The sequence below is a fragment of the Salvelinus fontinalis genome, chromosome 23 (assembly GCF_029448725.1).
Source record: "Salvelinus fontinalis isolate EN_2023a chromosome 23, ASM2944872v1, whole genome shotgun sequence".
Lineage (NCBI taxonomy): Eukaryota > Metazoa > Chordata > Actinopteri > Salmoniformes > Salmonidae > Salvelinus > Salvelinus fontinalis.
Genome location: NC_074687.1, coordinates 46106544 through 46132160, shown reverse-complemented (window position 1 = coordinate 46132160; position 25617 = coordinate 46106544). Strand labels below are relative to the sequence as shown.

At 45.1% G+C, this 25617-nt stretch overlaps 1 protein-coding gene across 1 annotated transcript in view; it reads left to right on the top strand.

The window, feature by feature from the left end:
• tmeff2a (transmembrane protein with EGF-like and two follistatin-like domains 2a) overlaps positions 1-25244 on the top strand; it is a 172633-nt gene extending 147389 nt beyond the window's left edge. Inside the window, exons 6-10 of the mRNA XM_055879048.1 lie at positions 15899-16047; positions 18441-18500; positions 18811-18937; positions 22231-22389; positions 24575-25244. Of these exons, the coding sequence (XP_055735023.1) occupies positions 15899-16047; positions 18441-18500; positions 18811-18937; positions 22231-22389; positions 24575-24671 (592 nt within the window). The 3' untranslated portion in view covers positions 24672-25244. The remainder of the gene's footprint in view (positions 1-15898; positions 16048-18440; positions 18501-18810; positions 18938-22230; positions 22390-24574) is intronic.
• Positions 25245-25617: the final 373 nt, after the last annotated feature.

Genomic DNA, 25617 nt, shown 5'->3' with positions numbered 1-25617 from the left:
GTAAATTCAAACACGAAAAGTGTTATGCATGCGGGATAATAGGCCACATTGCGAGGGCGTGCCGCAATAAAAAAAAGCCACGGGGTGCAGAAAAGAGGACTGACAGAAAAACAAATACCTGCAGACGCTCTAGCTACCGCTCTAATCAAGTGATAGAAAGTGAAAGTGAGTGCGCAGACGCAGAGCAAGCATTCTCAATGTACAGGGTACAGGGGGCGAGTATGAAGAAGGTGAAGCCTTTCATTGTGGAAATGGGAATAAATGGATTAAAGGTACCGTTTGAACTAGACACAGGATGTAGTGTCACACTGATGAACAGGTCCCAATTCTATAGGAAGTGGAAAACCGTTGAAGTGCCTAAACTGAGAGACCCCCATTAAACTCAAAACGTACACAGGGAAGAAGATCACTGTGATTGGAGTTGCTGATGTTCAAGTGGAATATCATGGACAAAAGAAAAGTCTGCCCCTCTTAGTAGTGGAAGGTACTGGCCCCAGCTTACTAGGAAGAGGGTGGTTGGAGAAAAGAGAAGTCTGCCTCTCTTAGTAGTGGAAGGTACTGGCCCCAGCTTACTAGGAAGAGGGTGGTTGGAGGAAAGAAAAGTCTGCCTATCTTAGTAGTGGAAGGTACTGGCCCCAGCTTACTAGGAAGAGGGTGGTTGGAGGAAAGAGAAGTCTGCCTCTCTTAGTAGTGGAAGGTACTGGCCCCAGCTTACTAGGAAGAGGGTGGTTGGAGGAAATAAAATTGAACTGGGATGAAATCAAACATGTCACCACAGAGACATTGACACTACAGCAGGTGCTTTCAAAGCATGAGTGTGTTTTCAAAGAAGAGCTAGGGACATTAATAGGGGTCAAAGCTACCATTCATGTTGCTGGTGATGCTACTCCCAGATTCTATAGGCCAAGATCAGTTCCATATGCCATGAAGCCTAAAGTGGATGTGGAAATTGACAGACTCTTAGCAGAGGATATAATTGTACCTGTCAAGTTTTCTGAGTGGGCAGCACCAGTTGTACCCATACTAAAACCAGATGGTTCAATCAGATTATGCGGTACCCAATACCCAAAGTTGAGGATTTGCTTTCACCGTTAACCGGAGGGCAACAGTTTACAAAACTGGACATGAGTCACGCATATCAGCAAGTGCTAATGAATAAAGCTTCACAAAGTACCTGACCATAAACACCCACAGTGTCAGGTTTTGGCCAAGACTGTTCGGGTTTTGGTCACTAGATGTCCCCATTGCACCTTTTTTGTACCTTTTTGTTTTTCCTTGCTCTAATTATTGTTTGCACCTGTGTGTCGTTCCCTTGTTAAGTATTTAAACCCTGTGTGTTCCTCAGTTCCTTGCTCAGTGTTTGTAAGTTAGCACCCAGCCCCAGCCCAAGCATGGTTTTATTCAGATATTTCTCTTGTTGGTTTTTCCAGAGGTTCTCTGGTTTAGTTCTTGTTTATTATTTGAGTAGTCTTTTGAGGTTTGTTTTTCCCTGCTGTTTTTTACCACTTTGTGGAGTTTCTTTTGTATTTTGGAGGATTTCCATTTTGTGCCTTTTGGCTTCATTTTTGGACATTGTGGATTTAGTTTCTTTGCCTGAAGATTTTGTTCTTTAATTAAACCACCATCTCTAGTACTGCTGTGTCTGCCTCATCTTCTGGGTTCTGACGATTATTAGTGACTGTTTCTCGCACCGGGTCCTGACACACAGAGGGATGTTTACCTATAAACGCTTACCTTTCGGGGTGTCTTCTGCACCAGCTATCTTCCAACGAACTATGGAGGGAATTCTGGAGGGGATACCCAAGGTAGCGGTTTACCTCGACAACATTCTTGTCACGGGAGTCACGAAGGAGGAACATCTCAGAAACTTAGGTGAAGTTTTGAGGAGGATGGAGGACGCCGGTCTCCGGCTGAAGAGGAGCAAGTGTACACTGTTAGCTGATGAAGTGCAGTACCTAGGTCACAAGTTGGATGCCAGGGGGTTACACTCTGTCAAAGCTAAAGTGAGGGCTGTTGTGGAAGCTCCAGCTCCGACAAACGTTACAGAGCTGAAAGCCTATCTAGGCTTACTGAATTATAATAACCGCTTCCTCCCAAACGTCTACCCTCTTAGCTCCTCTACATCAACTGCTAAGGGAGGATGTGGCCTGGAAATGGTCAGAAAGACAGGAAGAAGCTTTTGCAAAGTCAAAGGTGTTACTGCAATCAGCTGGAGTGATAGTGCACTACTCGGCAGACAGAGATCTCATCTTATCGTGTGATGCCTCATCATATGGTGTGGGGGCGGTGCTATCCCACCGGATGGAGAATGGTGCAGAGAAACCTATCGGGTTCATGTCAAGAACGTTGTCGCCAGCGGAGAAAAAGTACTCTCAGCTGGACAAGGAAGGACTGGCTGTCATATTCGGAATACAGAGATTCCACAACTACTTGTACGGGAGAACATTCACTATTGTGACCGACCATAAGCCTCTGATCTCTCTGTTCCGTGAACAAAAGCCAGTACCACAAATGGCCTCTCCAAGAGTTCAGCGTTGGGCTGTGTGGCTCAGGGCCTACGAGTACAGAATAATTTACAAACCAGGTAGATACCATGGGAATGCTGATGCTCTGAGTAGGCTACCTGTTCCAGAAATCATCATTCAGGAAGAAGAAAGTGACCAGGTTTTGATGATCGATGTGTTGGATGATGCACCGGTGAACACAGCACAAATCAGGCAATGGACTTCAAAGGATGTGACGTTATCACAAGTGCATGAATTTATCCTGAAAGGATGGCCTACAGTGACAGAGCCTCAGATCATGCCTTACTACACTCGCCGCTTGGCATTGAGTGTTCGAGATGGATGTGTTCTGTGGGGTTCAAGAGTAGTTATCCCACCACAAGGGCGGGTGTTGCTACTGAAGTTGTTGCATCAGTCGCATCCAGGTATGTTGAGAATGAAAGGCCTAGCGAGGTCATATGTCTGGTGGCCAAAGATGGACCACGATGTGGAAAATGAGGTTAGCCGGTGTGAAGATTGTCAGAGTAACAGGAAGTCACCCCCCACCGCGCCATTACATCCATGGAATGGCCAGAAGAACCATGGACACGACTACATGTGGACTGCGCTGGACCTTTCCTAGGAAAAATGTTCCTTGTGCTGATTGATTCTCATTCAAAGTGGATGGATGTTTACCCCATGAACACGTCAACATCTTACGCTACGATTGAGAAGTCGAGACAAAGCTTCAGTGTTATGGGATTGCCTCAAATGTTGGTTCGTGACAATGCTATTTGTTTTACAAGCACTGAATTCACAAGTTTCATGAAACAAAATGGAATTCAGCATGTAACGTCAGGCCCTTTTCACCCATCTTCAAACGGATTAGCAGAACGTGCAGTTCAGACCTTGAAGGAGGGGATGAGGAAGATGCAAGGGCCCAGCATTGAAACAAAGGTGTCAAGATTATTGTTTAGCAACAGGATTACTCCTCAAGCTACGACTGGGTTGTCACCTGCAGACATGTTGATGTCAAGAAGGTTAAGGTCAACCTTGGATCTCATCAGACCAGACCTGAAAATGAAAATATAACAAAAGCAATGGAATCAAAAATGTAATCATGACACCCGAGCCAAACTCAGAAGTTTCTCACCTGGAGATGATGTCTATACAAGAAACTATGGGTTTGGTCCTAAATGGATTCCAGCTACCATTGAGGATTGCTCAGGACCAGTATCGTATACTGTGATTATCGGAAGTGGACAAAGACTAATGAGACACGTGGATCAGATCCAAGCTCGAATTCCAGTTCCATCCGGAGATCTGGATCAATTCTTAAACGAGCAGGACAGGACATTGGAACGTTCCCCAGAGTTGCAGTTGGACAAACCACCTGAGACCAACAATGTTCAACTTCCTGAGACCACCAGTCCTGGACGACCTCTTCCTGTGAAGTCTACACAAAAGGACTTTGTTTCACCATCAAGGGGTGAAGATCTGGTGGCACCAGCTACACCACCTCTGAGACACTCTATTAGAGAGAGACGTCCGCCAGACTTTTTCAGATGCTAAAGGAGATTAGCATTTTTGAAAAAAATGTAAATAAGAAAATAGCATAGCTCAGAAAAAAATTTAATTGAGTTATTAGCTTTAAAGGGGGGAATGTAGTAACCTGGTATATTTATGTTTACCAATAGATGGCAGTATTGACTCAAGACGGGGGTTTGCTTCCCGCTATCCGTAGCTACTTCCTATGTCTGCCTATATAACTATGATTAAGAAAGCTTCAGGTAGCTTAAGCCAGGTGCATTAGAGAATGTAATTCTAAGTTACAATTAAATACTAAACCGTACTTAAGTCTCATGAGTCGTAACTCTAAGAATACTACATAGTCCACGGGACAAAACTAGTTCCAGAGTATGACTGTGGCAGTGAGTAGGTCCGGAGACATGTTGCACCAAACCCACTGAGTCGATGATGGCTCCGAAAGCCTTTTGGAGTGGGTCTGTGGACTTTTCCATGTGAATATTGAAATCACCAACAATTTGAATATTATCTGCTATGACTACAAGGTCCGATAGGAATTCAGGGAACTCAGTGAGGAACGCTGTATACGGCCCAGGAGGCTTGTAAACAGTAGCTATAAAAAGAGATTGAGTAGGCTGCATAGATTTCATGACTAGAAGCTCAAAAGACGAAAACGTCATTTTATTTTTGGTAAATTGAAATTTGCAATCGTAAATGTTAGCAACACCTCCGCCATTGCGGGATGCACAGGGGATATGATCACTAGTGTGACCAAGGGGTGAGGCCTCATTTAACACAGTAAATTCATGAGGCTTAAGCCATGTTTCAGTCAGGCCAATCACATCAAGATTATGATCAGTGATAAGGTCATTGACTATAACTGCCTTTGAAGTGAGGTATCATGATCTCTTTCAATAATGGCAGGAATGGAGGAGGTCTTTATTCTAGTGAGATTGCTAAGGCGAACACCGCCATGTTTAGTTTTGCCCAACCTAGGTCGAGGCACAGACACGGTCTCAATGGGGATAGCTGAGTTGACTACACTGACTGTGCTAGTGGCTGACTCCACTAAGATGGCAGGCTGGCTAACAGCCTGCTGCCTGGCCTGCACCCTATTTCATTGTGGAGCTAGAGGAGTTAGAGCCCTGTCTATGTTGGTAGATAAGATGAGATCACCCCTCCAGCTAGGATGGAGTCCGTCACTCCTTAGCAGGCCAGGCTTGGTCCTGTTTGTGGGTGAGTCCCAGAAAGAGTGCCAATTATCTACAAATTCTGTCTTTTGGGAGGGGCAGAAAACAGTTTTCAACCAGCGATTGAGTTGTGAGACTCTGCTGTAGAGCTCATCACTCCCCCTAACTGGGAGGGGGCCAGAGACAATTACTCGATGCCGACACATCTTTCTAGCTGATTTACATGCTGAAGCTATGTTGCACTTGGTGACCTCTGACTGTTTCATCCTAACATCGTTGGTGCCGACGTGGAAAACAATATCTCTATATTCTCTACACTCGCCAGTTTTAGCCTTAGCCAGCACCATCTTCAGATTAGCCTTAATGTCGGTAGCCCTGCCCCCTGGTAAACAGTGTATGATCGCCGGATGATTCGTTTTAAGTCTAATACTGCGGGTAATGGAGTCGCCAATAAATAGGGTTTTCAATTGATCAGAACTAATGGTGGGAAGCTTCGGCGGCTCAGACCCCGTAACGGGAGGAGTAGAGACCAGAAAAGGCTCGGTCTCAGACTCCGAACCGTTGCTTAATGGGGAATACCGGTTGAAAGTTTCTGCGACTGCAATTAGAAGGCATCATGTTAATGTTACTACTTAGTTTTGGCTGTTGGAAGTCCTGACGAACCATGTCCAGATAAAACGTCCGGAGTGAAAAAGTTGAATGAAAATAAAAAAGTTGAGTGAGGGAAAAACAAAAATATAAACGGTAATTAAAAAGTAAAAACCGTAAAGTTGTCAGGTAGCAAAGTAAGGTTGGCAACAAAACGCACAGCAACACGTAAACAAGTCTGCAAGTTGTGACCAGAAATTTATATATTTTAGTGTCAAAATTGACTACAAAGTGTAAATAGGAACATTTTGGTCATATAGTATGTCTTGTACAAAACGGAGATATGCAAGATGATAGGAAAACAAAATTATGTCATGGAATGAAGAGTACCTGTAACGTCCTGACCAGAGTTCTTATGTGTTTTGCTTGTTTAGTGTTGGTCAGGACGTGAGCTGGGTGGGAATTCTATGTTGTGTGTCTAGTTCGTCTGTTTCTGTGTCCAGCCTAATATGGTTCTCAATCAGAGGCAGCTGTCAATCGTTGTCCCTGATTGAGAATCATATATAAGTGGCTTGTTTTGTGTTGGTGGTTGTTTCCTGTCTCTGTGTTTGTGTTCTGCACCAGATAGGACTGTTATCGGTTTGCCACATTTTGTTATTTGTTAAGTGTTAAGTGTTCACTGTTTATTAGTGTTATTAAACATGTTGAGCACTGGCTACGCTGCGTGTTGGTCCGATCCCTGCTACACTCTCTCATCTAGTGAAGAGAGGGAAGGCTGCTGTTACAGTACCGTGCAATGCATACATGTGTCATGTAAAGAGAGCAAGGGTTGAGGGAATAGGGATTTCGGTAACAGAACTTTTCAGTCTGAAATGGCTGTAATGATGTTGCAGATTCAAGGTGCTTCAACAAAGTACTGAGTAAAGGGTCTGAATACTTATGTAAATGTAAATATTTTAATTTATTTTTGAATACATTTGCAAAAAAATCATCTGAAAACCTCTGTTATTATAGGGTATTGTGTGGAGGAAAAACAACAATTGAATCAATGTTTGAATAGGCTGTAACGTAACAAAATGTGGAAAAAGTCAAGGGGTCTGAATACTTTCCGAATGCACTGTATATGGTGCTCGCTGCAGCAGGGAGGAAAGAGAGTCCATGGGTGCTAGTCACACAGTCAGTCGCTGTCATTTTTCGTTAACACAGCGCAGCAAGTCTGAGCCCTGCCTGACACAGTCAAATCAATTACGGTGTGACTCCCTCTAGTCATTTGTGTCATTATTTCATCAAACAGTGCACTTAAAGCACCAGACAAGCTCACTGCATATAGTTGATTTGATTAAAACACATAGGAAAAAGACACGTTTGAAAATGTTGACCATTCGATTGGTCGAAAGAACAGACGACTCTGGTCGACCAAGATTTTTTTCTAGTTAGGGACAGCCCTAAGGTCTATTCTTAATTAAAAAGTTTCTTAAATCGTGAATGGACTGAGTTCCACAGACCAATAGAGGGAAGGAGGAAAATGTCTTTATCACACCTTATCCCCTCAACAAACACACACACATGCATCCCTCCCCAATCTACCCTGTTTGTTTGTGTGTGTGTGTGTGTTTACCTGCAAGAGGAAATTTGTCGCAAATGGAGTCAGTGCCCCAAACAAGCTCCACTGCCTCTGTTCCCTCCGTTCTTTCTCCCTCTCGCCCTCTCTATTATTCTCTCTTTTTATCTCTCTCTCTCTCACTCTCTCTAATCCTCCCTTCCTCTGTCTGTGTCTCTTAGTCCGTTAGAAGGATACTCTGAAATATGAGGCTGGGGATTATAAAAACGAATGTTATATTTAACAGCAATAACATGATGAGAGAGTGTGTCCCTGCCTGTGTGTGTGCCTCTGTGTGCATTGTGTGTGTGTGTGTATGCATGCCTCCTTGTGCGTGTGTGTGTGTGTGTGTGTGTGTGTGTGTGTGTGTGTGTGTGTGTGTGTGTGTGTGTGTGTGTGTGTGTGTGTGTGTGTGTGTGTGTGTGTGTGTGTGTGTGTGTGTGTGTGTGTGTGTGTGTGTGTGTGTGTGTGTGTGTTTGCGTGCCTGGAAGTGGCCTTTGGAGAACATGTACACAAGAAGCCTGCAGTAAATCATTGAGTTTAGATAGAGGGGAAATCACATGACACTGTACAAATCAATAAGACACATCCTACTAAGAAGTCCTCTTCACATACAGACACACCAATAAACATACACTCTGGTAGACCCCCACCCAGACACTCTCTCTTTCTCCATCTCTGATTCTTCTCCCTCCCTCTCGATATATGTTGGTAGGTGTGTGATTTTATTTCATTGTATTAGGATCTCTTTTAGCCCACCAAGGGCTAGTCTTCCAAGAGTCCTTAAGAAATGTAAAAACATTTGGAAAAATAACAAAAGCTAAGTAAAAACACACACACACACATTCAAAGATCCTATTACCTTTACATATTACGTGTGTATTTGTGGGTGGGTGTATCTGTGGGTGCGTGTGGGTGCGTGTGTGTGTGCGTGTGTGTGTGTGTGTGTGTGTGTGTGTGTGTGTGTGTGTGTGTGTGTGTGTGTGTGTGTGTGTGTGTGTGTGTGTGTGTGAGGATGTGTTGACGCAGTGCAGTATTGCAGTGGTAGTGCCTATTGTGGAGAAAGTGAGAGGCTCCATAAAAAATTAATGGCCTACAGACATTATCCTTGATGACCGCCACAGACGGCCACTCGGGATGGCAAGCCTCTGAAAGCAATGTCACTTCTGGTTCTTTGTCTGTGTGTGTGTGTGTGTATGTGAGTGTGTGCGCGGTAATAATAGAAGGGGTATTCTGTATGCGTTATGTGTTTGTTTGGTAGTGCGAGTGTGTGCATGTGTGTGTGCGTGTAGGTCATGCATTTCATTACACAGTGTGCATATCTATACTTCTATGTATGAGATTGTCTTTGTCTGTTTGTGATTATGTGTGTGTTTGCACTATTTAAATTGAGCAGGGTGTAAAGCAGGGCCAGTGCTCTGGGCCAGGGGAAAATAAAAAAGGAGCAGAGAATAATGATAGTTTTATAATTACAGTGTCTAATGTTCAGAGCGACTCAGCAAGAACTGTCTGGAGACTGCAATGTTGGTGTAATTTCCAAAAAGAGCTCACAGTTTCCCTTCAAAATTTGACGTACAGTACTATAGATTAATGTCAATTTTTGTACCCATTCATTCCGTGTAGTTACAGGGTTAATTCTGAAGAAACTCAAAATGATAAGTTTAGGTATTCATTCTGAGTGGTTAAGGTTAGGGGTAATGGTTTGAGAAAAGGCTTAAAATAAAATAATTGAAAACAATGAACAATTATGTTTCATAGGGTTGCACATTTTGGAGAATATTCAGAGGTGGAAACTTTCTGTGGGAATTAACGGGAATATATGGGATTTAACGGAAATATATGTAAATTAATATTAACACCATTTAAATGTTGATGTTTTTTGCATTGGATATATTTACCATATCATATGGAGACAGAAACCTTTTACCTTATCATAAGTAGACATAATTGCAAATGATTATATCCTTCCAATATATAAAAAAAAACGATTTAGTTACGAATTGAACTTAAATGACTTGACTCTTCACATTGGATGATTTCCCTGAACAAGAAAATATAATATTTAATGATCATCACATCTGTTAAAAAACGTTTTCAACATACATCTGTAAAATGATAGTCTAGAAACTAAAGCTTGGGTTGTCTTCCTCTCAGGCTTCCATGTCTTCTCCCTGGACCTCCTCAATGTCCACCTCTTGAACATCAGACTCTGTGGCCTCATCTTCACTGTCACTTTCCAACCTTGTTGAGGATGGCTCGTTGTCAGGCTCAAAAAGCCTCAAATTTGCCCAGATGGCCACCAATTTTTCAACCCTTGTCATTGTCAGCCTGTTTTGGTGTGCTTTGGTGTGTGTGTTCCCAAGCAAGGACCAGTTGCGCTCTCAGGCGGCTGATGTTGGTGGGATTTGGAGGATGATGGAAGCAACAGGGGAAAGAGCCTCAGATCCACAAAGTCCCTTCCACCTTGTGGGTGAGATATGTTGGCACAACTGACATATTTGCATCTCCATCCCAAAGCCCTTGCTTGGAAGTGCACTTCGCCAGACCTTGGAAGTGTATAGGCCTTGTTGATCTCTGCACCAGACAGGATGCTCTTGCCAGCATACTTGATGTCCAACATGTACACTGCAGCATGTATGGGCTTCAGACAGAAGTCTTCACGCTTTTTGATGTATTTCACAACTGCAGCTTCCTCTGCTTGGAGCAACAGTGAAGTGGGCAGGGCAGTACGGATTTCTTCTCTTACATCTGCAAGCAGAGTCTGAACATCAGACAGGATGGCATTGTCTCCCTCAATCCATGCAATGGCTACTGCTATAGGTTTCAGGAGTTTCAGGCTGCTTACCACTCTCTCCCAAAATACATCATCCAGGAGGATCCTCTTGATGGGGCTGTCCATATCGGCAGGCTGTGATAGGACCATTTCTTGGAGAGACTCCTTTAACTCCAGGAGACTGTCAAACATCATGACAACACCACCCCAACGGGTGTTTCTGGGCAGCTTCAATGTGGTGCTCTTATTCTTCTCACTTTGCTTGGTGAGGTAGATTGCTGCTATAACTTGATGACCCTTCACATACTTAACCATTTCCTTGACTCTGTTGTAGAGTGTATCAATTGATTTCAGTGCCATTATGTCCTTGAAGAGCAGATTCAATGCATGAGCAGTACAGCCAATGGGTGTATGGGTAGCGGTATGGGAATGCTCTACGGAGCAACAAGGACTCCTGGACTTGGGAGGAGATCCTGGACGGTAGAGGACCTTGGGCTCAACCAGGGGAATATCGCCGTCCAAAGGAGGAGTTGGAAGCAGCGAAGGCTGAGAGGCGCTGGTATGAGGAGGCAACGCGACGACGCGGTTGGGAGCCCGTGAGTCAGACCAAAAAATTTCTTGGGGGGGGGGGCACACGAGGAGTGTGGCAAAGCCGGGTAGGATACCCGAGCCAACTCCCCGTGCTTACCGTGGAGGTAGAAGGCGTCGTACTGGTAAGACACCGTGTTATGCGGTAAAGCGCACGGTGTCCCCAGTACGCGTGCTTAGCCCAGTGCGGGCTATTCCACCTTGCCGCACTGGGAGGGCTAGGTTGGGCATCGAGCCGGATGTCATGAAGCCGGCCCAACGTATCTGGCCTCCAGTACGTCTCCTCGGGCCGGCGTACATGGCACCAGCCTTACAGGTGGTGTCCCCGGTTCGCCTGCATAGGCCAGTGCGGGCTATTCCACCTCGCCGCACTGGCAGGGCTACGGGGATCATTCAACCTGGTAGGGTTGGGGAGGCTCGGTGCTCAAGAGCACGTGTCCTCCTTCACGGTCCGGTAGACCCGGTGCCACCTCCATGTACCAGTCCTCCGGTGGCAGCCCCCCGTACCAGGCTGTCTCTCCGGGTTCTCTCTCCTGCTGTTTCCTCCTCTCCAGCGCAGCCAGTGCCTAGACCACGCACCAGGCTGTCTCTCCTTCTCCTCCCTACAGAGCCATCCGTCTCCCCAGCGCCATCTGAGCCATCCGTCTCCCCAGCGCCATCTGAGCCATCCGTCTCCCCAGCGCCATCTGAGCCATCCGTCTCCCCAGCGCCATCTGAGCCATCCGTCTCCCCAGCGCCATCTGAGCCATCCGTCTCCCCAGCGCCATCTGAGCCATCCGTCTCCCCAGCGTCATCTGAGCCATCCGTCTCCCCAGCGCCGTCTGAGCCATCCGTCTGCCATGAGCCTGCAAAGCCGCCCGTCTGTCATGAGCCTGCAAAGCCGCCCGTCTGTCATGAGCCTGCAAAGCCGCCCGTCTGCCATGAGCCTACAGAGCCGTCCGCCAGACAGGAGCCGCTAGAGCCGCCCGCCAGACAGGAGCCGCTAGAGCCGCCCGCCAGACAGGAGCCGCTAGAGCCGCCCGCCAGACAGGATCCGCCAGAGCCGCCCGCCAGACAGGATCCGCCAGAGCCGCCAACCAGACAGGATCCGCCAGAGCCACCAAACAGACAGGATCTGCCAGAGCCGCCAACCAGACAGGATCTGCCAGAGCCGCCAACCAGACAGGATCTGCCAGAGCCGCCAACCAGACAGGATCTGCCAGAGCCGCCAACCAGACAGGATCTGCCAGAGCCGCCAACCAGACAGGATCTGCCAGAGCCGCCAACCAGACAGGATCTGCCAGAGCCGCCAGCGAGCCATGACCAGCCAGGGCCGTCCAGCCAGGACCAGCCAGAGCCGTCCTGCCATGACCAGCCAGAGCCGTCCAGCCATGACCAGCCAGAGCCGTCCAGCCAGGACCTGCCAGAGCCGTCCAGCCAGGACCTGCCAGAGCCGTCCAGCCAGGACCTGCCAGAGCCGTCCAGCCAGGACCTGCCAGAGCCGTCCAGCCAGGACCTGCCAGAGCCGTCCAGCCAGGACCTGCCAGAGCCGTCCAGCCAGGACCTGCCAGAGCCGTCCAGCCAGGACCTGCCAGAGCCGTCCAGCCAGGACCTGCCAGAGCCGTCCAGCCAGGACCTGCCAGAGCCGTCCAAACAGGACCTGCCAGAGTCCCTCAGCCGGGACCTGCCAGAGTCCTTCAGCCGGGATCTGCCCCTTGTCCTGGTGCTGCCCCTTGTCCCGGTGCTGCCCCTTGTCCCGGTGCTGCCCCTTGTCCCGGTGCTGCCCCTTGTCCCGGTGCTGCCCCTTGTCCCGGTGCTGCCCCTTGTCCCGGTGCTGCCCCTTGTCCCGGTGCTGCCCCTTGTCCCGGTGCTGCCCCTTGTCCCGGTGCTGCCCCTTGTCCCGGTGCTGCCCCTTGTCCCGGTGCTACCCCTTGTCCCGGTGCTGCCCCTTGTCCCGGTGCTGGCCGTTTATTTAGGGGAAGGTAGTTTTAGGGTGGTCAGTGGAAGGGGTAGACAGAAGAGGGGAGTGACTATGGTGGTGTGGGGAGAGCGTCCTGAGCCGGAGCCACCACCGTGGTCAACTGCCCACCCAGACCCTCCCCTGGACTTTGTGCTGGTGCGCCCGGCGTTCGCACCTTGAGGGGGGGGTTCTGTAACAGTCCTGACCTGTTTTATGTTGTTTTTTATGTGTTTATGGTCAGGGCATGTGTTTTGGGTGGGCAGTCTATGTTATCTGTTTCTATGTTGGTTTTGGGTTACCTGGTATGGCTCTTGATTAGAGGCAGGTGGTTTGCGTTTTCCTCTAATTAAGAGTCATATTTAGGTAGGGCGTTCTCACTGTTTGTTTGTGGGTGATTGTCTCCTGTGATGTCTCTCGTGTTTTCGATGTATATTCACTTACGGGACTGTTTGGCTGTTCGTGCGTTTTGATGTAACGTTCCTGTCCGTGAGTTTACGTTTATTGATGTGAGTTTATGTTCAGGTTTCGTTCTACGTCGTTTTCTTATTTTGTAAGTTTGAAAGTGTTTTGTTTTGTTTCGTGTGGCCGTCGTATTTATAATAAAGATGGCTTATTTCCCTGAAGCTGCGTATTGTTCTGATGATCCTTCTCTCCTCACCTCGTCCGAGGATGAGGAGAGCGACAGCCTTAACAATAATGAATACACACGCACACACACAGACACACACACTCTCACACACACACAGTACCAGTCAAAAGTTTGGACACGCCTTCTCATTCAAGGTTTTTTCTGTATTTTTAATATTTTCTACATTGTTGAATAATAGTGAAGACATCAAGACTATGAAATAACACATGGAATCATGTAGTAACCCAAAAAGTGTTAAACATATTTGAGATACTTCGAAGTAGCCACCCTTTGCGATAATGACAGCTTTGCACACTCTTGACATTCTCTCAACCAGTTTTATGAGGTAGTCACCTGGAATGCATTTCAATTAACAGGTGTGCCTTGTAAAAAGTTCATTTGTGGAATTTCTTTCCTACTAAATGTGTTTGAGCCAAACAGTTGTGTTGTGACAAGGTAGGGGTGGTATACACAAGATAGCCCTATTTGGTAAAAGACCAAGTCCATATTATGGCAAGAACAGCTCAAATAAGCAAAGAGAAACAACAGTCCATTATTACTTTAAGACATAAAGGTTAGTTAATCCAGAACATTTCAAGAAATATGAAAGTTTCTTCAAGTGCAGCCGCAAACACCATCAAGCGCTATCAACCAGAAACAGTGGATAGATGGCAGCATTAGCGCAAAACTGAAAGCGCAAACCACCACATTTAACCATGGCAAGGTGACTGGGAATATGGCTGAATACAAACAGTGTAGTTATTCCCTCCTTAATGAAGCTGCCAGTTGAGGACTTGTGAGGCATCTGTTTCTCAAACTAGACACTCTAATGTACTTGTCCTCTTGCTCAGGTGTGCACCGGGTCCTCCCACTCCTCTTTCAATTCTGGTTAGGGCCAGTTTGTGCTCTTCTGTGAAGAGAGTAGTACACAGCGTTGTATGAGATCTTCAGTTTCTTGGCAATTTCTCGCATGGAATAGATTTCATTTCTCAGAACAAGAATAGACCAACACGTTTCAGAAGAAAGTTCTTTGTTTCTGGCCATTTTGAGACTGTAATCAAACCCACAAATGCTGATGCTCCAGATTCTCAACTAGTCTAAAGAAGGCCAGTTTTATTGCTTCTTTAATCAGGACTACAGTTTTCAGCTGTGCTAACATAATTGCAAAAGGGTTTTCTAATGATCAATTAACCTTATAAAATGATAAACTTCGATTAGCTAACACAACGTGCCATTGGAACCCCGGAGTGATGGTTGCTGATAATGGGCCTCTTTACGCCTTTGTAGATATTCCATAAAAAATAGAAGGATATGTCTTTCCTTCTTAATGCGTTTCAGCCAATCAGTTGTGTATGGCAAGAACAGCTCAAATAAGCAATGAGAAACGACAGTCCATCATTACTTTAAGACATGAAGGTCTGTCAAAGTTTCTTCAAGTGCAATCGCAAAAACCATCAAAAGCTATGATGAAATGAGGAAGGAAAGGAAGACCCAGAGTTACCTCTGCTGCAGAAGATAAGTTCATTAGAGTTAACTGCACCTCAGATTGCAGCCCAAATAAATGCTTCACATAGTTCAAGTAACAGACCCATCTCAACATCAACTGTTCAGAGGAGAATGCGTGAATCAGGCCTTCATGGTCGAAATTGCTGCAAAGAAACCAGTACTAAAGGACACCAATAAGAAGAAGAGACTTGATTGGGCCAAGAATCACGAGCAATAGACATTAGACCGGTGTAAAGCTGTCCTTTGGTCTGATGAGTCCAAATTTGAGATATCTCTGCATGTGTGGTTCCCACCGTGAAGCATGGAGGAGGAGGTGTGATGGTGTGGGGATGCTTTGCTGGTGACACTGTCAGTGATTTCGTTTGAACTCAAGGCACACTTAACCAGCATGGCTACCACTGCATTGTGCAGTGATATGCCCTCCAATCTGTTTTGCACTTTGTGGAACTATCATTGTTTTTTCAACAGGACAATGACCCAAAACACACCTCCAGGCTGTGTGAGGGCTATTTGACGAAGAAGGAGAGTGATGGAGTGCTGCATCAGATGACCTGGCCTCCACAATCGCCCGACTTCAACCCAATTGAGATGGTTTGGGATGAATTGGACCGTAGAGTGAAGGAAAAGCAGCCAACAAGTGCTCAGCATATGTGTAACCTCCTTCAAGATGGTTGGAAAAGCATTCCTCATGAAGCTGGTTGACAGAATGTCAAGAGTGTGCAAAGCTGTCATCGTGACAAATGGTGCCTACTTTGACAAATCTCAAATGTATTTTGATTAGTTTAACACTCTCTTGGTTACTACATGATTCCATATGTGTTATTTAATAGTTTTGATGTCTTCACTATTATTCTACAATGTATAAAATAGTACAAATCAAGAAAAACCCTTGAATGAGTAGGTGTGTCCAAACTTTTGACAGTTACTGTAAAAAAAAAAAAATTAACACAATAAACTACACTCAAGAACAGCGATTCACTGAATAAAAAATCGAATTTACAACTCCAATTCTCCATCACTCTATTCTTTATTTGGTGTGACCCCTACTGATGTGTCCCATAATTTTTTTGCGGCAGGTGCGTGTGTAACATAGACTGTTCCCACATCAGCTTCAACCCGGTTTGCGCCTCCGACGGCCGTTCCTATGACAACCCCTGCCAGGTGAAGGAGGCGTCTTGTCAGAAGCAGGAGAGGATCGAGGTGAAATACCTGGGCCACTGCCAAGGTGATATAGCTACTATTATACACAACTTTTTTCTATATCTCTTTCTTCTTCTTCATCTTCTTCTTCTTCACACACACACATGCTGTCTCTTTGAAAAGCACTATGTTAATCCAATGTTTTCTAATTATTATTATTCCTTCACCTCTTTCTACGTTCATAGTTAGTCATTTAGGCCCCAGATCAATCAATTGAAGATACAGGAAGACCGCACCTCAAGTTCATTCTGAATATTGTGCTGTTTTGGAAGTTTCAAACTCCTTACAACTCCTGTCACAGAATTTTTGACGTGGAGCCATATTTGTCCTTGAATACTTTACCAGCAATTCATTGAATTGGGACCTTTGTCATTTTCTTTTGAACAACAATCAATCCAGGTCAAAGCAATACAATAAAACCACGTCAACAAAACATCATCATTATGTTTTTATAACAGCAACCCATTCACCAAGAATCTATATTTTTCTTCTTGTTTGAATGGAGCACAGCAATTCTTATAATGATCCCTCGGTACTGTGGTTGGGTACTGTGGCAGCAAGAAATACATATTTTCAAATGGATCAATAAAGATAGTATTATATTGTGTTGAAGGTTTTATAACAGTTATCCAGCATTCCAATCTTTGGTTTGGATCATTTGAATAAGATAAATCATGATCCTAACACTCAATACTCTAAATATATGCTCTATATACACTGCTCAAAAAAATAAAGGGAACACTTAAACAACACAATGTAACTCCAAGTCAATCGCACTTCTGTGAAATCAAACTGTCCACCTAGGAAGCAACACTGATTGACAATAAATTTCACATGCTGTTGTGCAAATTGAATAGACAAAAGGTGGAAATTATAGGCAATTAGCAAGACACCCCCAATAAAGGAGTGATTCTGCAGGTGGTGACCACAGACCACTTCTCAGTTCCTATGCTTCCTGGCTGATGTTTTGGTCACTTTTGAATGCTGGCGGTGCTCTCACTCTAGTGGTAGCATGAGACGGAGTCTACAACCCACACAAGTGGCTCAGGTAGTGCAGCTCATCCAGGATGGCACATCAATGCGAGCTGTGGCAAGAAGGTTTGCTGTGTCTGTCAGCGTAGTGTCCAGAGCATGGAGGCACTACCAGGAGACAGGCCAGTACATCAGGAGACGTGGAGGAGGCCGTAGGAGGGCAACAATCCAGCAGCAGGACCGCTACCTCCGCCTTAGAGCAGGAGGAGCACTGCCAGAGCCCTGCAAAATGACCTCCAGTAGGCCATGTGACATGTGACAGACGTGACAGAGTCTGGAGACGCCGTGGAGAACGTTCTGCTGCCTGCAACATCCTCCAGCATGACCGGTTTGGCGGTGGGTCATTCATGGTGTGGGGTGGCATTTCTTTGTGGGGCCGCACAGCCCTCCATGTGCTCGCCAGAGGTAGCCTGACTGCCATTAGGTACCGGGATGAGATCCTCAGAGCCCTTGTGAGACCATATGCTGACACATGCACATTTGTGGCCTGCTGGAGGTCATTTTGCAGGGCTCTGGCAGTGCTCCTCCTGCTCAAAGGCGGAGGTAGCGGTCCTGCTGCTGGGTTGTTGCCCTCCTACGGCCTCCTCCACGTCTCCTGATGTACTGGCCTGTCTCCTGGTAGCGCCTCCATGCTCTTGACACTACGCTGACAGACACAGCAAACCTTCTTGCCACAGCTCGCATTGATGTGCCATCCTGGATGAGCTGCACTACCTGAGCCACTTGTGTGGGTTGTAGACTCCGTCTCATGCTACCACTAGAGTGAGAGCACCGCCAGCATTCAAAAGTGACCAAAACATCAGCCATGAAGCATAGGAACTGAGAAGTGGTCTGTGGTCACCACCTGCAGAATCACTCCTTTATTGGGGGTGTCTTGCTAATTGCCTATAATTTCCACCTTTTGTCTATTCCATTTGCACAACAGCATGTGAAATTTATTGTCAATCAGTGTTGCTTCCTAAGTGGACAGTTTGATTTCACAGAAGTGTGATTGACTTGGAGTTACATTTTGTTGTTTAAGTGTTCCCTTTATTTTTTTGAACAGTGTATTATGCGATCTTGTTCTGTTATAATATTTTAAGTAATTTTTTTTTTTCTTTTAGAAAGTTATTTATTTATTATTTATTTATTTATTCATTTATTACAATATTTTTAAATATTGTTAACCACACATGACACACTCATAGATGAGAGAATTGGCGAAAGAAATTAGAGAATTACTTTACTACCCTAGCTACTGGTTCAAGGTCATTTTTGTGTTTTGAGCCTGTCATTTTGTCCCTAGCATGACTCACAGTGCTGATGTAGGACCTGTTTTGTCTGTTAGATCAAGAATAGACATACAAGTGGTCTTAATCAGCACTCTTACTCTCACTACCTTCTCAGGTGACATCATGACAGGCACCAAAGCCGGAGACGGACACTATGCCAGGAAAGACTACTCAGGTAGGTGCACGAGTGTGTGTATCAGATCTGTGAATGATAGAAGACAGGACTAGACATCTTGGCGTGTATTCCAAATGGAACTTTTGAAAAAAGTAATGCACGCAGTGCATAAGTGCACATAAATGTCATTTACAGCAATTACGCTATTATGCTAAACTAGTGAGACTCATTTTTACCCTTTCAATCCTATATTTTTTTATCCCTGGCATTCACTGTGTGTGTGTGTGTGTGTGTGTGTGTGTGTGTGTGTGTGTGTGTGTGTGTGTGTGTGTGTGTGTGTGTGTGTGTGTGTGTGTGTGTGTGTGTGTAGAAGAGAAGCCGGACCAGAGAGGAGAGGTGGCCATTGGGTTGTATATTCCCTGTCCCGAGCACTACAAGAACTACTGTGTCCACGGAGAGTGTGAATACCCCAACATACTGTCTGTGCCGTCCTGCAGGTACACACAAAGAGCCATACTGACACACACAAGACTCATACCAGCACATACTGACACACACACAACATCAATCCCCCGCCCGCCTGCCCACACACACACACACACACACCCTTGATCACCTGTGCCCCTTCGAGCTCTCTGGCTGAGTAATAAGCCTGTGGCCAGACCAAGCCCATTAACCTGTGAGGTCAGTGGGGTTGTGCTGCGGTCACAGTCACAGGGCTTTAGCCTCTGCTCATCTCTCCCCTCAAGGCAACACGGCTCTTACCCCATAGCTCTTCAAGCCTACAGGCCCTGAATACTGAATAGTGGTCATAGTGAACTTGTATGGGGAAAATTGGTGAAGGTCTCTGGCACCCTCTGTTGTATGGAGGACGTAGTGTTTTGATGAATGGGAATGTTGATTTAGGATCAGTTTAGCCTTTTAGATCCAAATGAATAAGATTACGTGGACGGAGGTAGACCTGATCCGAGATCAGCACTATTAACCTGAGGCGCTTAATAATCCGCCATCGATAAAAGACAGTACTGTACAGCCGTCTTCCTCGACCTGGCCAAGGCTTTCGACTCTGTCAAATACCATATTCTATCAGCAGACTCAACAGCCTTGGTTTCTCTAATGACTGCCTCGCCTGGTTCACTAACTACTTCTCAGATAGAGTTCAGTGTGTCAAATCAGAGGGCCTGTTGTCCGGACCTCTGGCACTCTATTGGGTTGCCACAGGGTTCAATTCTCGGGCCGACTCTTTTCTCTGTATATATCAATTTCGCTCTTGCTGCGGGTGATTCTTTAATCACCTCTACGCAGACGACACCATTCTGTATACTTCTGGCCCTTCTTTGGACACTGTGTTAACAAACCTCCAAACGAGCTTCAACGCCATACAACACTGCTTCCGTGGCCTCCAACTGCTCTTAAATGCAAGTAAAACTAAATACATGCTCTTCAAACGATCGCTGCCCTCACCTGCCCCCCCGACTAGCATCACTACTCTGGACGTTTCTGACTTAAAATATGTGGACAACTATAAATACCTAGGTGTCTGGCTAGACTGTAAACTCTCCTTCCAGACTCACATTAAGCATCTCCAATCCAAAATGAAATCTAGAATCGGCTTCCTATTTTGCAACAAAGCCTCCTTCACTTATGCTGCCAAACATACCCTCGTAAAACGGACCATCCTACCGATCCTTGACTTCGGCGATGTCATTTACAAAATAGTCTCCAGCACTCACAGTGCCATCTGTTTTGTCACCAAAGCCCCATATACTACCCACCACTGCGACCTGTATGCTATCATTGGCTGGTTCTCGCTATATATTCGTCGCCAAACCCATTGGCTCTCTGGTCACCATAGCAACATCCACCCGTAGCAGGTGCTCCAGCAGGTATATCTCACTGGTCATCCCCAAAGCCAACACCTGCTTTGGCCGTCTTTCCTTCCAGTTCTCTGCTTCCAATGACTGGAACGAATTACAAAAATCACTGAAGTTGTAGACTTATATCTCCCTCACTAACTTTAAGCATCAGCTGTCAGAGCAGCTTACCGATTGCTGCAGCTATACACAGCCCATCTGTGAAATAGCCCATCCAACCAACTAGCTACCTCATCCCCATATTTGTTTTGGTTTATCTGCTCTTTTGCACACCAGTATTTCTACTTGCACATCCTCATCTGCACATATAACTCCAGTGTAAATTGCTAAATTGTAATTACTTTGCCACCATGGCCTATTTATTGCCTTACCTCCTTACTTCATTTGCACACACTGTATACAGATTTTTCTTTTGTGTTATTGAATATACATTTGTTTATCCCATATGTAACTCTGTGTTGTTGTTTTTGTCGCACTGCTTTACTTTATCTTGGCCAGGTCGCAGTTGTAAATGAGAACTTGTTGTCAACTGGCCTACCTGGTTAAATAAAGGTGAAATAATAAATAATAATAAATAAATAAATACATACGCCCCTCTTCAAGGTTTGAGGTGGAAGTTGATCTTTTCAACCGCTGATCTAGGATCAGTGTTTCCAAATGCTGATTCCTAATCTTAACCATTGGGGAGCAATTTGCCAAACTGATCTTAGTTTAGTGTCTAAGGACCACTTGTTACTCTCCTTTGACATTACCGTGAGAAGACAGAGAGTTTGCTCTCAGCACACCAGTCCACTGCATTATGGTGAAAGAGATGTGAGAAAAGGAAAAAGGAAGGGAAGGGAAAGGAAAGGGGAGATCGACAGGAAAGAGGGGTGGTTTTGAGAAAATGAGAGAGAGAGAGATAGGAGAGAGAGAGAGATAGATATAGAAGGAGAGAGAGATATAGAAGGAGAAAGAGACAAGTAGTGAAGGTTGAGGGGATGCAAGAGTGTCCCACTGACTCGTTTGTTCTGGCATTGCGAACATAGTTGTGTGTGTGTGTGTGTGTGTGTGTGTGTGTGTGTGTGTGTGTGTGTGTGTGTGTGTACAGAGCAGGGTGATGCAGGTGTTGGTAGGTAATGACCTCCCCAGAGAAAGAGAGAGAAGGATAGACTGATTTAAATTGGACCGCTTTTAGACCAGGCCCACAGAGACAGTGGTCCTCTAGATAACTCCCCCCCCCCCCCCCCCACACACACACACACACACACACACACACACACAGCCGTGTTTATACCTGGCACTAACTTGATCCTTGGTACTAATCTTGCCTACATTCTGATTGTGCCCACATGATCAGACATGCGTCTACAGATGGCATTAAAATGTCTCTCATCCGCCCACTGTGTTCGAAATTGTGACCCGATTTCCTGGTACCTCCCCATATGCTAATTATTTGACCGATATTCTTTAAAAAAGTATATTGATTTGTTGTCATAAGTCAATTGTGCCACCTGTCAATGATTTTAGGGGGCGGAATAATGAGGATTTCAATGGTTTCACTCTCCAGATCCATCTACACTTGTGGTATATCCGTACACAATGCTTGCCTGATTACCTCCGGAGGTGGTCAGGAAGATCCGATCACAATCAGATCACAGTGTGTCTTTTGATCGTCTACACTTGTCTAAAACTGTGGGCACAATCAGGGTGTGAACACAATCAGGACAAAGGATGCATGTTAGCAGCAGGTATAAACAGGAGTTTACAGTTACTTCAAACACATACAGTCTAAAGACACACACACCTGTAACCTCAGAAACACATTAGCCTGTAAACTATGGTGACCTCAAACTTGCACACAACACGCACGCATGCACAACACACACACACATGTACCATGTACACAAACTAACATCTACCTGTGTGTGTGTCAGCTGTCACTCAGGCTTCAGCGGGCCCCATTGTGACACTAAGGAGTTCAATGTGCTCTACGTGGTCCCCGGCTCTGGCAAGCTGCGCTACGTCCTCATCGCCTCCATCATCGGAGCTCTGCAGGTGGCCATCATCTGTGTGGTGGTACTCTGTATTACCAGGTAGGACACACACACACAAACACACACGCATACACACATACAGTATACACACACATACACATGCATGTACACACATACACAACCACATTGTGCAAACACACACACTTGTGTGAGCACGCATAGGGTACCTTGGCCATCCACAGGGGGTGATTGGGGGTTGAGTAACCAACGGAGTTTGAGAACCACTACATTAACAACCATTATGCGTATACTTTCACATGCTGTGCATACACACACACACACACCAACACTTGCCCAAAGCAATTGCATCCTAAAATTCATACTGCTATCCATATGAGACAGGAAACAGGTTACATTACCCATGAATGCGTGCCCACCTACTCCCACAGAGGACTGTGTACAGTACGTACACAAACAGAGATCAATTTTCCACATTGGGGATGTCATGATGAGAGGGAGTGCATCATAGGGGGTTACGTTCAGGTGGTGTGGAGGGAATGCAGAAAGGTAATCTTGTTTGCCTCTCGCACCACAGGGAGGATGGAGAAGAACTCTGCTCCCAGTGTGCACTCTCTCTCTCACACACACACACACACACACACACATACATATGCAAACACACACACACGCACATATGCAATCCACACACACTCAGCCACTCAGTCAGCAGCCATCTGCCCCCAGGCTGACCTATGTAAAACATGACATTATAGTAAAGTTTTTAAAGCTATCACCAAGATGAAACTCCTCCAAATAGAGAGGGAGAAACAGAGTTCGAAATAAGAGAGAGAAAGGGTGGAGAGAGTGAATGAGAAAGAGAGAGATCAATGATAGATCAAGTGAAAAATGAGAAACCGGAAATGAATGAGCGAGACAATAGAAGAGACTGGAAGAATTGAGAGGGAGTATTACAGATAGAGACTGAAAGAGAGAGACCGAGATATGGAAAAGGAAGAGGGAGAGTGGGAGAATGAGAGAAAGAGAAGTGTGATAGAAAGATACAGACAATCTGTGAAGCTCAATTACATTCATTTATTTCCCTGTAAACCTCTGAATTCAACGCAGTTTAAACAAATTCACATATAGCAAACGGTAGCAAACGACACACACACACATTTTACTACTCACTACCTTTAGTACATTTGGATTTATTTTGCACCTTCACCCCCATAATTCTCCCGTATTCTTAATGCAGAAATATCATTTAATATTTTTATTTATTTTTTTACAGGGAACATATAGTAAAAAATACTATGTGTAGAGTTAATAAACATCTTCGAAAGAATAGGCCGAAGATCAATCGATGTATTTCGGGAAGAATATATAACATGACCATTCATTTATAGAGCCTTTTTGTTCAAAGTGTATAGACAAAGTTGTGCCTCATTATGGGAATGGATCCTCCCTAGGTTCTACATTCCAGGCTGCTTAATCCAATTTTTGTTAATTGCTGATTTCATATGTATCAAAGCAGTAGAAAAATGAACAGGAGTTGCAATATAATTAGGGCTGTTAATCATTAAACTCAAGTTAACCTTTTGTAATTTTAGTGGAAGAAAAAAAAATCTGCCATTAATCAAATTGTCTGAAAGCATTGAAAAAAACACAAAAAAACATCCAAAATACATAATCTATGTATTTCTCAATTTACCCAATTTTGCTAACTGTTACATTAGACAAAATCAAGACATCGGGATTTTTGTTTTCTTGTATGAAAAATCTTAATTACAGCTCACTTTAAGCAATTTTTTTGCATCTCCTGCGAGTTCATTGGATTATTTAATGAAAAATAGTTTGACAGTTCAAGTTCACTTGAACTTATTTATTTGGATTGAGCAAGTGCTCTCTGGTAGTAAAATATTGTTGGCAGATAAGCTTTCATTTAGACTTCTCACTTCTCTCTATGGACATGCATGTCATGAACCGCTCCACTAGGTGGCAATGAAGGCTATCTTATTTTTTATAACAAGCATTTCCAAAGCAATCCAATGGCCTTCTTGGCTTATTAATGCATCTTCAAGTATATGAGGAATCCAGCTACTAAAACAACTTGGGTTCAATAAATAAGATCTATTTCTTTATAATGAAAAAAAAAAACTATGAGTTTCACCATCAAGGCCTTGGATACTGAACATAGGGCAAATTACATCGCATTCTCTCTCTGTCTCTCTCTTTATCTATCTCTCTCCTCTCCTGTCCTCTACTCCGCTTCCTGTCTGGACAGGAAGTGCCCGCGGAGCAACAGGGTCAATCGGCAGAAGCAGAACGCCACCCACTACAGCTCAGAGAACACGATGCGCGCCTCCACCCGCCTCATCTGACTGAGCCTCCCCACAATGGGGGAAACCCTAAGACCCGCTCCGCTCTGGGTCCAAATTGCACCATAGACACAGATCTAGGATCAGCTTTACCCTTCTTTCCTACAATCCCAACCTGAATTAACTACAAGGGAGTGGGTGGTGGGAGGGGGACAAAACGCAAAACTGACCTTAGATCGGCATCTAGGAGCAACTTAATCCTACTCCACTAGAGACCAGCGGAGGAGGTCGCACAATCCCCAACTCGCCGACCCCGATCATGAGGAATTGAACACTGGGGATTGGGGGGAAACAATGGGGGGGAAACAATGGGGGGGCTGTAGATGTGGGCTAGCTGATGTTCGTGGGGGAATGTTGGTTGTTTTTAGGGGTAGAACCAATAGGGGGTTGGGGCGGGAGGGGGTCTACACGTGATGCCTTGCACCTGTGGTATAGGTCACTAAGAGGAATCTATGGTACTACAGTACAGCTCTGTTTGGTTATGTATTACTGGGTCTATTTCCAATAGTTATTACATTGTCTTGGTGGGGTCTTTTTTCTGTAATGTAAATAAATAATTTATATCATGAAAAGTGACCTTGGCCAATCTACAATATTGGTGTCGACTCTCACATTTATGGTTAAGATAACGTCATTCTCAAGAGGAAACTTCAATTCCTAAGAGGAAAGAGGCAACGGGTACATTTGTCTGAGACGAAAGGTGTATTTGCAGATCTTTACTTTTGGATCGATCATCAATTCAGGGCCTAGTGAGTGAACTTCCCGGCGATCAGTGAAATGAGTTGATCAATGAACTATCAGATAGAAAAAGAACACCTGAGCTTCAACGTTGTGGAACATTGAGGATAGAAACGTCATGACATTTGTCTTACAGTTGATACATGACGACGCTTCATTCTAAATGTCAGAGAAGCATGTTTGTTCTACATAAGATATTTATATCTGAACT